The sequence below is a fragment of the Nerophis lumbriciformis genome, linkage group LG22, assembly GCF_033978685.3.
Source record: "Nerophis lumbriciformis linkage group LG22, RoL_Nlum_v2.1, whole genome shotgun sequence".
Lineage (NCBI taxonomy): Eukaryota > Metazoa > Chordata > Actinopteri > Syngnathiformes > Syngnathidae > Nerophis > Nerophis lumbriciformis.
In genome coordinates, this window is record NC_084569.2 from 21,479,869 (window position 1) to 21,495,106 (window position 15,238).

General features: G+C 39.7%; 1 protein-coding gene across 3 annotated transcripts in view; it reads right to left on the minus strand.

Annotated features, from left to right (window-relative positions):
- The window catches only part of LOC140676661 (uncharacterized), a 48,342-nt gene that overhangs the window by 13,407 nt on the left and 19,697 nt on the right, over nucleotides 1–15,238 (minus strand). Inside the window, exons 3-11 of one of the 3 annotated variants that reach the window (XM_072915694.1) lie at nucleotides 9,055–9,378; nucleotides 8,685–8,978; nucleotides 7,403–7,714; nucleotides 7,053–7,337; nucleotides 5,154–5,480; nucleotides 3,218–3,529; nucleotides 2,862–3,149; nucleotides 2,647–2,795; nucleotides 1,573–2,147 (exon numbers count right to left, since the gene is read on the minus strand). In XM_072915694.1, coding sequence (XP_072771795.1) covers nucleotides 2,139–2,147; nucleotides 2,647–2,795; nucleotides 2,862–3,149; nucleotides 3,218–3,529; nucleotides 5,154–5,480; nucleotides 7,053–7,337; nucleotides 7,403–7,714; nucleotides 8,685–8,978; nucleotides 9,055–9,378 — 2,300 coding nt within the window. In that variant the 3' untranslated portion in view covers nucleotides 1,573–2,138. Of the gene's footprint in view, nucleotides 1–1,572; nucleotides 2,148–2,440; nucleotides 2,537–2,646; nucleotides 2,796–2,861; nucleotides 3,150–3,217; nucleotides 3,530–5,153; nucleotides 5,481–7,052; nucleotides 7,338–7,402; nucleotides 7,715–8,684; nucleotides 8,979–9,054; nucleotides 9,379–15,238 lie in introns of those variants that run through there. The other 2 variants (XM_072915693.1, XM_072915695.1) reach the window with 2 other exon arrangements.

Below are 15,238 nucleotides of genomic sequence, written 5' to 3' on the forward strand. Positions count from 1 at the left end.
CCACCTGAAAAAAAAGTTGCAACCACTCGGATAAACAAAAAAATACGGTAGCGATTGCATAGTTTAGTGAGTTCCTTGGCTTTGGCGCATCGCAGAGAAGAAATCAAACTTAAATAGAGGAAGTAAAAGTTTAACAAAGTTTCTGTATGTTCAATCCAATCCAATCCACTTTATTTATATAGCACATTTAAACAACAAAATGTTTCCAAAGTGCTGCACAACAATATTAAACACAGTTATAAACAATATAAAATAAATATGATTAAAAACAATTTCAAAGGGTAAAACCAATTAAAACAGTAAATAGAAATCAAAATTTTAAAAACACAGAGGACCACACAACTCACGTAGTGTTAAAAGCCAGAGAATAAAAGTGGGTCTTAAGACGAGACTTAAAACACTCCACTGTGGGAGCAGTTCGAACATGGAGGGGCAGAGTGTTCCAGAGCTTAGGGCCGACCACAGAGAAGGCCCTGTCTCCCCTGGTTTTAAGTCTCGTCTTGGACACTACGAGCTGGAGCTGGCTCTCAGACCTCAGAGCGCGCGCAGGATTGTAAGTTTGGATGAGGTCCGAGATATACTGAGGTGCCAGTCCATGTAAAGCTTTAAAAACAAACAACAAGGTTTTAAAATCAATTCTAAAATGAACAGGGAGCCAGTGCAAAGTCTCAAGAATTGGGGTTATATGCTGGCGTCTCCTGGCTCCTGTTAAAAGTCGTGCTGCCGCGTTCTGGACTAACTGCAACCGGGAGAGAGCTTTTTGGCTAATGCCAGCATAAAGTGCATTGCAGTAGTCCAGGCGACTTGAAATAAAAGCATGCACGACTTGTTCAAAAAGGTTAAAAGATAAAAACGGTTTTACCTTTGCTAAAAGACGAAGATGATAAAAACACGATTTTAAAACGCCATTGACTTGTTTGTCAAGTTTAAAATCGCTGTCTATAGTGACGCCGGTGACTTTGGGACGCACATAATTTTGCAATGGTCCCAAGTCAGTGAGGGCCCGACCAAACACTAAAATTTCCGTTTTTCCCTCATTCATTATTAAAAAATTCTGGGCTAACCAAGCCTTGACGTCGCATTGACAGTTGAGAAGGGGTGTCAGGGGGCCGTGGCCTTTTGAAATAGGCATATAAATTTGACAGTCGTCTGCATAAAAGTGATAAGACACTCCATGCCTCTTAAAAATCTCTCCAAGAGGGAGGAGATATAGAGCGAACATGTGGCAGGATCATTACCATTGACAGAGGAAAATTACACTTCTGGTGCAAAGTATTATGTCTAAATTTAGATGCACACTATTTATATTTTCAATAACTAGTGACATTTGAAACTTTGGCGGGTTCACTTTGATTAGCTACTTACAAATCAAATCCTTGTAATAATGAAGACCGAAATGGAGCCACAAACTACATTTTATTTTATGCCGCAAAAACTAGCCAACCTTGGTTATGGATGTGAGTGTAAAGTGCAAGGGGACAAAAGTTGTTTGGTGACACCTGTGGTTAGCATGTATACATTTCCAAGACACCCATCTTTTCAGAGTTTTTTCATATAGTAAAAAATACCATCTTATAGATGCGTCAAGACTGTTTATTTTACAAATCACATATGCATTACTACATTGTACTAAACATTAGCATAATTCCCTATCAAATATACTGTAACTCGTTTTGTTAGTATGGGATGTGACGGTGGTCAAAGACAGTGACACCCTCTCAGGCCGTCCCGTGGGCCTGATGCCATGCATCCCTGTTACCGGCCCCTTGGCAGTTAGGATGGCATCCGCATGCTGCATCCACATCCCAGCAACAGCGTCACAAATTTGGGCCAACTAATTCAAGTCCCCGGCCAATCACACATCCATCCATCCATTTTCTACCGCTTATTCCCTTTGGGGTCGCGGGGGGCGCTGGAGCCTATCTCAGCTACAATCGGGCGGAAGGCGGGGTACACCCTGGACAAGTCGCCACCTCATCGCAGGGCCAATCACACATCGACAAAGCCAATTCATAGCAGAGGTAACCAATAGTTGTCCTTGATGTTGCTGAGTTGTCATCCCTCCAAGATGGAAATTCCTTTAAACCCACTATGTACACAACACATGCAGACAGTATAGTGGGAGTGTGTACATACTTTCAAAAATGCTGTAAATGGAAAGAAAATAATATATAAAAAAACACATATCTGTTGTTGTAAAGAAATTGTTATTTAGTTAAGTATTGTCAATACTTAACATTTTCAAGTATGTATAACGAAACTGTCAAGCAAGCAAGCTTCACTACAGTTTAAACTTTGGTGCACTCTTGTGGTCAATGTGAGTAACTGAGGGTGTTTTAGTTTTGTTTTTTTACTGTTTTAATGCAGAAACAATATTCTATTTTTTATGTTGTTGTGATACTGCTTTGTTAAAAGCAAAAAATAATCCAGTGATACAGTATTAGAACCAAATCTTTATGTATATGTCAAAAGTAGTTCAATAAAACATCCACTGTCTTGGAAGCATTCATCTGTTCCACTGACAGAATTATTTAGTCTAAAGGAGAAAAAAGCGGGATAAAGTCAGGTCAAATTTCACATGAAATGTTATCATTTGTATAAAATAAAAAGATTATGTTAAAAATAGAATTATTATCTATATCTCACCTTAAGCAGGGTGGCCACCACACCATAGATGGTGGAGATGAGAAAGAGGACAAGGAATGTGGCAGACATATACCAGCTTTCCGCATTGATATCTTGGTTAACAACTGCATGAGCGATGTCATCCAAGACGTTGCAATCCGGCAAAATCACTGTGGAATTATTTTTTAAATGAGTTTATTTTTCTGCCAGATAATCATAAATCAGCTCATTAGTACCTGGATTGGTTATATTCAAGGTCAGTGTAACGGTCACATGTGTCACCCTGCAGGTGTGAACCGCCCCAGGTAACAAGTTGACTTGAGACAGACGAAGGCGGCTTTGGATGCTGAACTTCCCATCTGGGCCTCTGCTGGGTTGACTGGTGTTGAAGTCCGACAGCTCATTGGTGTCATCCAGAAACCAGGAGACGTTAACGGACGCGGGACTGAAGCCGAACACCAGACACACCAGTTCACCACGACCCTGGAGCAAGATGGCTGACGGTTGGGTAGGAGTCACTGTGGCTGTGGAGATGAAAGTTGTAAGGAAGTATGTAGTGCAAACACAAAGTCATGTTAAGACTTTCACTCACCAAACACGTCCTCTATAGTGCTCGTAAAAGGACTTTGAGATGACTCATGTCTGACAGCGCAAGAATAGCTGGATTCGTGGTCCTCAGATTTAGACACATTAATTCTACTGCTCATTGAATAAGTATTGCTGCTGCTGTATTTCCACGAAGGGCTGTTGGTGTAGTCAAGCAATCTTTGACCATCTTTCTCCCAGTACACTATAACGTTATCTGGGAAATATCCAGAAACTAGGCAAGTCAGTGTGAGGTCATCAGACAGTGACAGCTCTGAGATGGTCGGTGGTATTATGTGCACTCTTGGTGGATACAAGTCTGATAAGAGAAACACAAAAACACATTTATAAGTGACAAGTGATAATAGTGATAATTACAAATAATTATCAAAAGAAACAGGACCAAAAACCTCTTAATTGTGCATCTGCCAGAAGTTGGAGACATTATCCATGTTTAGTTTACACTTGAAAAGAGTTTATCTCTCTTAAACATTCATTTACATTCCAACACATTCATCCCCGCACGTTAAAAGCATTTGTGAACTGTTGAGAGTTTCTATTGCGGTAATTTTTGTTGGTAATTAAACGATGATGAGAGATTATCATCATACTTCAACATCTCTAACATGTAAATGCTGCCTCTTTGCTAGGTCAATATTCCAAATAAGCATCTGTTCTTGATTGTCTTACCCTGGATAAAAAAAGGTTAGCTAAATATATAAATACAAGTAAACTAGAAAGTGGGGACGCTGGTCTGTTGCTAAATGTTCTTATACTACATTACGCAGAAGGCTTAGCGCCATAGACAGAACCCAGAAGAAGGTGTGAGCTATACACGGGAGGACGACAGTTGTGCGGTTTGAGCAATAAAGTGTTAATATATTGTTACACATTGCTGTCCTTGCTTTTGTAGACACAAAAATAAGTTTTGGTTAGACAGTTACTGTGCGCGTTTGAGCGATGAACAGAAACAAATTCGATTGGCAAAAATAATAATAATAATCATAATATTATTATTATGATTACATTTGATTGGCAAAAATTACACTGGAGGACAAAATGTGCGGTGACGGTGCAAATTTGCGTGAATTGGCAAATTCCTGGAGGGCACTGAAATATAATATATGATATTATCTTCAACTGTTTTCAGACTTCATTTTAAAATAAATCTAAACTTGTCCAAATTGTAAAAACGTATATTATTTAGTTTTTAAATGTTTGAACTCTTCATATTGCAAAAAAATATGAACTGAGTTGGTTTTTTTTTTAATTACATTGTGTGTGTGTGTGTGTGTGTGTGTGTGTGTGTGTGTGTGTGTGTGTGTGTGTGTGTGTGTGTGTGTGTGTGTGTGTGTGTGTGTGTGTGTGTGTGTGTGTGTGTGTTCTTTTGTTACTATTAAAACCTGGAAAATTCACTGTTTAAACTGCAAAAAGGAGAAATCTAAGGAGGATCAATGTGAAAAGTTTTTTAAACCTATGTGAAAGACCAACTTTCTTAAGAAACAGCGTTTCTTTCTGCTGGTAGCAGATTTTTTTTGTTTTAAGTATGCCTTGTCAAATTCTTACATTCATACTGTTAATATCAAAATGCACTTTTTTCCTAATGTTTACAATTTTATATTAATACTATTTCCATCTGCTTTAAACCTTCACTAGTTAAAGTCGTAAACCTCAACTATCCTTCATAAAAATAAAAACTGTAAACATTTTTAACTCATGTTGTTTTAGAGGGGAAAAAAATGCTATTTTCAGTAAACATGCAATGTTGTTTTTAGTGTGTAATTATAACAGTGTCAAAATGCCACATGGCACACACACACACACACACACACACATTTGTGCAAACACACTCATACAAATACACACACATACTTGTCCAGGATGAAAAACAATGGTGTCATAGTGCTATCTGGTGGAAATGTGAATATATGTTGAGACAATACCTCTGCTTTTGCTGATGTAGTCCACATGGCCCTGGTTGGAACACTTGTGTTTTCCCTCACAGGACACTTGTTTGTATGCATCCCAGTCATCTGCTGGCACACTGAGGAAGCTCCGTAAGGTCTCTGTACCATTGCTGTGACGAGTCGGCTCCTCCGTGTGGGAATTCTGAGAGTATTTCTTCCCATCTACTTTCCAGGAGATGACAAAATCATGAAGTCGAGGGCCAACCAAAAGACAAGTAATGGTCACCTTGTCCCTCTGCTGAGACTCTGTGAGTGGGGGTCCGTGAACAAACACTCCAACTTGTTGGGATGATATTGGGGTTACTGTAAAAATAACATGAAATGTGAGATTAGGAACAAATATTAAGATCCTTTTCAAATCTTTGAACATTTTGTGCCATTCACGGTTTTATTTGCAAGCCATTTTGGTTGTGATGAATGAGCATACAGTAGGTAAAATTGGCAAGATATTTATTTTTTTTATTATTACACTAGTGTTGTAATCTAAAGACAAAAAATGCTTGTATGAAAACAAATAAAAATGCAACCTTTGATTTGACATTTATCTTAACAGAAGTTACAAATGTTTATGTTTAGATCTTAATGTGGACTACTGGTCTTTCAGTATACATTTGTATAAATGTCCACCCATCCATCCACCCATCCATTTTCTACCGCTTATTCCCTTCGGGGTCGCGGGGGCGCTGGAGCCTATCTCAGCTACAATCCGGCCGAAGGCGGGGTACACCCTGGACAAGTCGCCACCTCATCGCAGGGCCTACACAGATAGACAGACAACATTCACACTCACATTCACACACTAGGGCCAATTTAGTGTTGCCAATCAACCTATCCCCAGGTGCATGTCTTTGGAGGTGGGAGAAAGCCGGAGGGAACCCACGCAGTCACGGGGAGAACATGCAAACTCTACACAGAAAGATCCCGAGCCCGGGATTGAACCCAGACTACTCAGGACCTTCGTATTGTGAGGCAGATGCACTAACCCCTCTTCCACCGTGCTGCCCTAAATGTCCACCAGATGTCGCTATTTTTTCCTATTCAAAGCGAGCAGAAAAACAATTCTGCACTTGTGCCTTACTGTAATGGCAAGCGTGTGTTTTATTATTCTTATTTCATTTCCCAATAATAAATATTAGTGTGGTTTAAGCATAATGGCTTTTGAAGGGTTAAAGCCCCAAAATATAATGAATATTTAATATTTATTTTGAAGAAATAGAAAAACAATGCAATGAACTTATGCATGAAAAATTAATAAAGTTGTCAATCATTAACCTATCTTAGGGCCTAATGATAATATAAAATAAACATCATAATAATGATGATATTGAAATAAAGCACAATGATAATGATAATAATATTAAGGAAATATTCCTTAAAATATATTTCATGGAAATAGTTTTTGTTTTTGAATTTAGGAACAATATATCTCAGCTACAATTGGGCGGAAGGCGGGGTGCACCCTGGACAAGTCGCCACCTCATTGCAGGGCCAACACAGATAGACAGACAACATTCACACTCACATTCACACACTAGGGCCAATTTAGTGTTGCCAATCAACCTATCCCCAGGTGCATGTCCCCGAAGGGAATAAGCGGTAGTGAAATGGATGGATGGATGGATAGTTCAGCAAACAGTTGCTTTCAAATGGTTAAATGATATATACTGTATGTATACATTTCTTTTAATGCTTTTAAGTGATTTTGAAAGACTGTCACAGTTAAAGTGGAAAAAATATTGAATATTATTTTCACAGCAGTTTTTGGGAAGACAATATTTTTCTTGAGAGACAAACGAATGCAGATATTTGAAGGACAATGTTATGAGTTGTCTTTTTTTCATGCATCATGCCAATAGGGTACTTATGATTATTTACCGGAGCAAATGCTGATGGTCTTGGTGACATTTTTATTCAGCCACTTGTCAGACACTCGACAGGTGAAGACCTTCCCAGTTTGCCACTCTATCGGTGGGACGTGGAGTTGACTGGTCACAGCCACACGTCCATCCGTCCTCATGCTGATGCTAGTAATTGATGGCGCTCTCTGCTTAGACTCGCTGAACCATTTAATTTGAGGGTTAAAGCCCCGACCAGAGCACAGAACCCTCTGAGGTTTCGATTCCTCACTGGGGGCCAGAAAGAGTTCCACTGATGGGTCCACTGTTGGAAAATGAGTTAAAATTATTGTGTCAAATGAATCCAGCTCTGACGAGTCAGACTCTCACCAAAAAGGCCGTATATGGGGTTTGACCGGAAGCTGTCGGAGAAGCCTTGGTTCACTTTGCAGGTTAAATTTGCGTCACTCTTCCTGTAGGACTTGTGCAAACTGAAACGTGGACGGATGGAATGTGGGCCCAGGCCTTCAGGGAGATCGACGTACTGTTTGTTAGAAATATCCACACCGTCGGCCTGAAATGTGACGTAGAGGTCGATGGCGTCCAGTTGTGTGACGTCACACTCGAACACGCCGCTGTTGTTATTCTGTAAATCTGCAAGAGATCGCCTCATCTCCACCAGTGGAGCGGTGACTGCAACACCTAAGTGATCATAACAGGATAAAAGGTGGAATTCAGTCTCTCAAAGATACAGTAGCTCATCAGAGTACAGTAAATACACCCCTCACATTTCAGCTAACGTTTTATTTAATAGTCTCAAAGTACAATACGATGGAAATGAAACTTAGAGTAGTCAGTGTACATCTTGTACTGCAGGGTTATTCAACTGGCGGCCGCCGGTAATAGATAGATAGTACTTTATTGATTCCTTCAGGAGAGTTCCCTCAGGAAAATTAAAATGACATCATATCGGCCCCCGAGTTCAGTTCAAATCTTCAAATAAAAATGTTTGCAGCCAATTTCTAAAAACAAGAATGCTCTTGTTGTACAGTATAGAGGAACTTGGACCAATGTAAACACATTGGCAGATCTTTGCACAGACATTTCAACCTTGCTAGCAAACATAGAAAACTGGGGTCAAACCTTGTGATTTACATAACTGAGGTGTTCCTCAAGGTACCCTTTCAAGTCCTTTTTGGCAGTTACACATTTTTTTTTTGCAATGCACTTTATGTAACTATAGGTGTTGCTGTTGCTTGTTTACTTCAGGTGCAGTCAATAGTCATTTGTTCAACTTCTTTAGTTATACTAGTGGTGTTCCTCAAGGTTCCATTTTAGGTCCTCTCTTTTTCATCATAATGTAAATATATTTATATCAAGTAATCCAATTATCAGCCAGTAGCTTGACTTTACAGTGGAGGAAGTGGGCTACTTCACAATGTCACAGTTGGATGTCCCTTAAAGAACCGCAGCTCACCAGTGCTGGCAGTACTCATGCATCTTCAGGCCATGATGTTATCTTGGTATAGTCACTTTTGTTCCCAGCTGTTTGGACAATAATGGCCGAGTGTTGAGTCATTTTTTCAGTACGTAGTAAATGGACAAGCTGTACACTGACTACTTGTTGAGTTGTGAGGAGTGGACTTACTCCGATTTTGTTCAGTCGTCCTACCTGACACACGTACGGTCTCCTCGACGTCCGGGAAGCAAAGATGCGCCGCTTTACATTTGAGAATCCTGACTTGTCTCCACACATCAGGCAACACTGTCAGAGTACTGATGACGTGAGACGCATTAGCGTACGCGCTCGCTTGGTCGCCGGCTGCTTTGCCGTCCAGCAGCCATGTGACGACGGCATCCAATGCGGTGCGCACCGAACATGTTGCTTTCATTTGGGATGTTTCCGTCATGACTTCCTTGAAGCTGGGGAGCTCCACATGAACGGAAGGTGGGACGCTTGCCTGTGCTGCCAGGCGACACGTCCGTTGTTACAAGACGATGACAATAGCTGTGTTAATGCGAGACGGCAGACACATACGTACTTTCACAGATACTGATTGACTTTTTCTCTTCCACCTTGTTGTGAGTGAACTTGCAGGTAAACCTTAAGCCGTTTGTCCACTCTTTTACATCAGGCTCAATCTCACTGATTAGACTGAAGGTCTGTGGGGCCGTCACACTCTGAAACTTGCTCACGGTTTGCACGCCGTCGATGATTCGGTTGCCCTGCAGCCACTCGACACTCAGCGTGTCCGGGAAGAAGCCACTTAAGGCGCACCTAAGTTTGACAGAGGAGTCTCCTGCAAGGTTGCCCTCCCACAGCGGATACAATGTCATGTTTGGAGACACAATCCTCTCCATCCTCTCTGTTGAAATAGAAAATACGTATATGACGCATGTGGCTATTTCTCTAGATGTAGCAAATTACTTGCACATACCTTCAGATTGTTGCCACAATTCTAAATGTGCAGGTGACTTTAGTTTTAAATAGTTTTATAGTACTAACAGTCAGGTGGAAAGGGTTCCGCTTGAGCGAGCATAAGCAACATTTAAAAAAAAAAGAAGAAATAAAAGTACAGAAAAAACGAAGAAGTGAAACTCAGCGAGGCGCAACAGTGCATGACAAAAGCCAGGTGTGAGAAGAGATGATGACATATTTAAATACATTTCATACACGGACACATCTTTAAAGTTTTTTTTTTTTTTTTTTTATAACACACTGAAAATTTATTTTCCTTTTTTGTAGATTCTAGCTGCAGCTTTTTCAGGTCATTCTGAATTTCTGAGGAAAAAACTGCAAGAAAAGCATCACTCACATTTTATTTTTTATTTTTCTTTAAATTGTAAATCAATATGATTACTTACATATTACAGTTCATTAAAAAAAAATGTTCATTTGACCTGAAAGAGAAAAAAACCAAAAATATATTAAAGAAATACACAAATAATACACACAACAGACTGACTCATTAATCCTATTGGAAATCCAAAAAGAGATCCTTAGTATGTTTTGTGCAATTCAATTGTTTTCCAAACCATTTGCACCATCTGTCAACCATCTAAACAAAAAACAACACATATGTTTGCAGTGACACAAATTTCCTTCTAAAACCGATAAAAACACCATTTTTGATTTCACACTATCCTGTCATAAACTCATGTAATAATTTATGTTTAGATGTCAATTTGGACTAGTGGCATTCTACTTCTTTCTATTTAATTTTTATATTTTTCACCAGACTTTTCTTCCCCCTTGTTATGATCCGCTGCCCGGATCATATTTTCGTTTACGTTTTCGAGGTACTTGTGTTTTTTGTTAGTTTTGGACTCCTTGAGTGCCTGTTTTGTACACCTGAGTTGTTGCCATGGCTGCTTATTATTTTCACCTGCCGCGTGTGTTCCCGACGCGCACCTGTTTGTCATCACTGACATTATTATTTAAGCCTGCCTTCCCTGTCATTCTGTCTTGCTTCCTAGTTTGTTTTCATACAACAGATGACGACTTTTGTTTCCTGCTCTAAACCTGCTAGCTTCCACGCTAGACTCCTTTTTACCTTCTAGCTCCCATGCTAGCTCTTTTAGTTTTTGCCTTATGTGCTATGAGCACCCTTTTCTTTGTTCCGGTATAATTTATTTATTAAATAAATACTTTCTTACCTGCACGCTGTGTCTGACGCCCGTCTGCATTCCTGAGAGAACGAACCCCATCACCATGCGCCCCGTTCGTCACACCCCTACTTTTTCCCATTCAAAGCATGCAGCAATATTTCTGCATGGCTGCCCTGCTACTGTAATGATAAGTGTGTGTCACTATTGATGGTGGATAATGGTGTGTCTATCAAACAAAGTGCAAAGTCAAACCCAAAAGAATGCATAGGTCTACTGTAAACCTTGCAAATTTAACTTAAAGTTACTTAAGTTTTTCTTGCTTGAAAATTACACAGGAGATAATAGGATGATGAACAAAGGGAAAAGTTGTGGGGAAGAAAATGTTTTTTAAGCTTTTATTGTATTCACATTTGAACAAAAAATGTACTTTGATTGACTTTGGACAAAAATTGGCCAATGGTATGATTAGTTTCGGTCTTGACTCTTGTATGTGTGTGTTTGGACAAAAATGTGGTAACTTTGTCAACATAAAACCCACTGTACTCTAAAGGGTTAATATTATAATATGTACAATACATTGTAGAGCAGTTTTTTGAAAAGCAGACATTTGTGTACATAATCAATAGCCTATTTGGTATGTAATTTATATTTAAGACTGAAGTTTTTAAATATTTACTTGCTTGAATATTAATGTGTAATTTTTTACAGTATTATTGTCTTTTTGGACAAATAAGTATTTATATTTAAATTCCAGCTCAAGGGCTAACCAACAAATAAAGTAATACTTTATAAAGTGTCTATAGAATTTAAAGGGAATTGTTTTTTTAAATGTTGCCCATTATCCACAATCCTTATGTCAGACAATCTTGTATGTGCGTTTTAAATGGTGAAAAACTGCTAATAAGAGGCGGCTAACAATGCGGACTTATCGGATTCATCTACTCTGCGCTCTTAAAAAAAACACCAACAATGCACTAGTTACATGCCGTGACCTATAGCAACATTGTTATTATAGGAGGTAACACAGAGGAACTACTTTTATGGCGTAGAAAAACAGAACTACCACTATAGTGCGTAGTCAGCTACTAGCTACTAGCTGGCTTGAGCTGCTAACAACGTAGGCTGCGACTCGCCACAAAATAAACAAGAAGGAGCTTTAGCTTTTTCTGCTGCATTGCTTCTAAGGTAGGGTTCAGATGGTAGCGCGGCCGTACAGAAATTGGAGGGTTCCTGGTACGAATCTAGCTTCTGCCATCTTAGTTACTGCCATTGTGTCCTTGGGCAAGACATGTCACCCACCTTGCTGCCAGTGCCGCCCACACTGTGTATGATTGTGAGTGAATGTTTGGTGGTGATCGGAGGAGCCAATGGACGCAAATTGGCAGCCACGCTTCCGTCAGTTTACCCCAGGGCAGCTGTGGCTACAAATGTAGCTTACTACCATCAACTAGCGAATAAATGATGGGTTCTAAGTTCTCACTGTAAGCGTTTTGAGTGTCTAGAAAAGCACTATATAAATATAATCCATTATTATTATAGTAGAAGGTTGTGGCACCAAGTTACATGTTATCATGAATGTGCCTGTTACTACATGACGTACATACATACAGTATGTGTATAAAACAGTGTGGGAGGTTTTTGGATGTTTTTTGAAGGGCTTGTTTGGTGAAATAGATCGTACCACAATTACCTGTATTGTTCGCCGCCTTTTACTAGCAGTCTTTTACTATTTAGTATGAAGAAAAATAGGAATGACGTGTGTTTTGGTCTCACAGAAAGATTGTGATTGATGGACAAAATTCCCCAAAATGTGCATTAGGGTACAAAATGTTTACCGTCAACCAATCTTCTTCAGAAATATTGCAGACTTATTTTCACCTACAGTATGTAAAGGTGCAGTTAAGTGCTCAACTCAAAAACAAAAGTTGTATTATTACCTTGAAGACAGTTGTTCCAATGCTGAACAGCAGCGTGATGAGAAAGAGAATGATGAAGGTGAGCGCCGTGTTCCCCATGTTATCTTGCTCGGCTTCCACAGCATTGTTCCACTGGTGGCTCATCTCCACCAGGAAGTCTGGTGGATGTACAGTAGTACTTCAATACATACTGTATTTATTATTACTGTATTATGTGTTTATACAAACAAATGTGTCCTATAATGTTGATTTTATGAGTACAAGTAGTGCTATATAACTGGAGACCCTGAATTGCCTTTTGAAAGACTCCATTAATTCAGTGTTTGTCTTTAAAACATGATCTCTCTTGTGTTTGTGTTTGTTAGGGCAAGACCCAGGAGAGGAAGAAGACGCGTACGAAGACAAGTCACACAGACCACCTATCTCTACGAGTAAGGACTTTAATACTCTCTTTCAAAACTCCAACATACTATTAATCCTTGTTGCATGATTAGTGACACTGCAAGTCACACGTAGCTAAAAATAACGACAACATGAACAGCTTGCGACATACAACAGTTGCAAAGTGATTTTTTTTATTTATTTTGATTTTAAATGGACACACACTATCATTAAACATGCAGCAAACAACCAAGAGCAAAGAAGAGAAGACAAGAGTGACACAGAACACATCTACAGGGCCTTGCACAATTTGGGGTCGTCCATGTTGACGTTATCGGTGGTTCTGTATGAAATGGACCTGACAGGGACATTGGGTGTGTTGGCCACAGATTGGTGGTAAATGGCACAGCAATACACCACACCGTTCCTTTTCCACTGATCAAGGCTGAGCGTTAACTGGCCGTAGACTGAATACACGCCTTGGTTTTCTACAGGTTGGGTGGTCCTGGTGACGTATGTGGAGTTTACGGGGTTGTCATCGACAAGCCAAGACACCAGAACCTCTTGGGGGAAGAAGTCTTTCACTAAGCAAGTCAGGGTAACCATGTTTTTATCAGTTTGTTCCACTGGAGACATCATAAACACCGCAGGTTTTTGAGGTGATTTATCTGCAAGTGCGACAGAACAACATTTGACCACAGGAAGTAGTATCAATCATTTACAGTTTTCTTACCAGCAGTTCTTTTATAGGATTTCTTTACTGGGTGCGCAATCTTTGAATGCTTCACCACGCAGTTGCGCACTACCCCTTTGCTCCATTCGTCATACGTGATGTCAAGACGAGTCTCAAATGGGCCCGAATGGCCCGGCGGGGTGGCTTTCAAGGTCCCGGCCATCTCGTTGCCATCCTGGTCCTCCCACAAAATACTCAGCACAGATAGCCTGCTAACTTTGACCTGACATATCACGGTGCCTTTTTTGTTCAGAAAGATGTCCTCCATTGTGGGGCCGCTGATCTGTATATCGACATCCGCCTCCGGGCATCCTTCGCCTGTTGAATGGACAGGAAGACTTTTTCAAGGCCGTTGTGCGATTTACATTGAGTGTGTTGCATTTTAGCCCGCGGTCACACTGGTGGTTCGGACAAAAAATATATGCATTGAAGGACTTGATTGGACACCTTTATTGACCTACCTCAATTATTTCAAACCAAAATGAGTTGTTTTTTTAGACTTTGCTATTCTTACCAGCTTATATTTGTACTAGGGCAGTTAAATCATGTGATTAATCACAACATAGTGCATTAATCATGGGTACACGGATTTTAATTACAAATTTTGTTTTGAGCATACATGTTCCTTTACTTTAACTGCAGATGGTTACTTGAAAGGTGGCATACTTTTTTTGTTGTACCACAAACATAATGCACCCAATTCTTGAGGTGAGGATCAATGCTTGATTTAAATCAATTTTTGCAAAATATTTTTTGGTGTAAAAATATAATTAAACTAATGCTGTTAAATGTAACGAGTTAACTCATGTGATTCATCAACCAAAAAATTGCATTCATTAATCACGCAATTTATTTTGACCGCACATGCTCCTTTATCTTAACCGTGGATTTTTACCTGAAAGGTGCGTGGGTTGGTATATTTATAGAGTGAGATGAGTGAGAGGACTCCGACTGGTGTGCTCTCTGGCATATTTATTTCCAAAATATACCCGAGGGGACTTAGGATACAACTTTCTCTGAATTTTTGAGCAATGCATTCAAGTAAAACCTTTTTAAAATGTTGCTGTATGTCATTGTCACGTTAAAAATGACATTTGTGCCCAATTACGGGGGCCTTTTTAGGGTCATTTAAATAATGCAAGCAGGTAAAAATGTATATTTCATGCCAATTCAAAAGTGTGATTAATCAGATTTGAATAATTAATCATTTGACCGCACTAATTTTTACAAACACCCTGTTGTCACACACAAAGAGTCTTACATATTTGTAATTTTTGCATGCTTTGTTTGCAATCAGAGTTTGATTTACCCAAAGTGTGAACACAGCCTAAAATAAACAAATAGAAAAGTACTCACTATATGAAACCGTGTTGCTCACAGATGAGTTGATATAAACATCTCCATGTGCGTCCCTCCCCTTAAACTCGCACCTTACAGTGGTGCCAGATGACCACTCGTCGGACTTGAGCGTGATGAGGCTCGCCGCGCTGTAAAGCGTTGTTCCATTTGCAGTCTTTCTGTCCTTAGACAAAGTTATGACCTGCTCTATTCCGTGGGAGATGTCCTCTTCGTTATACAGCCATTTGA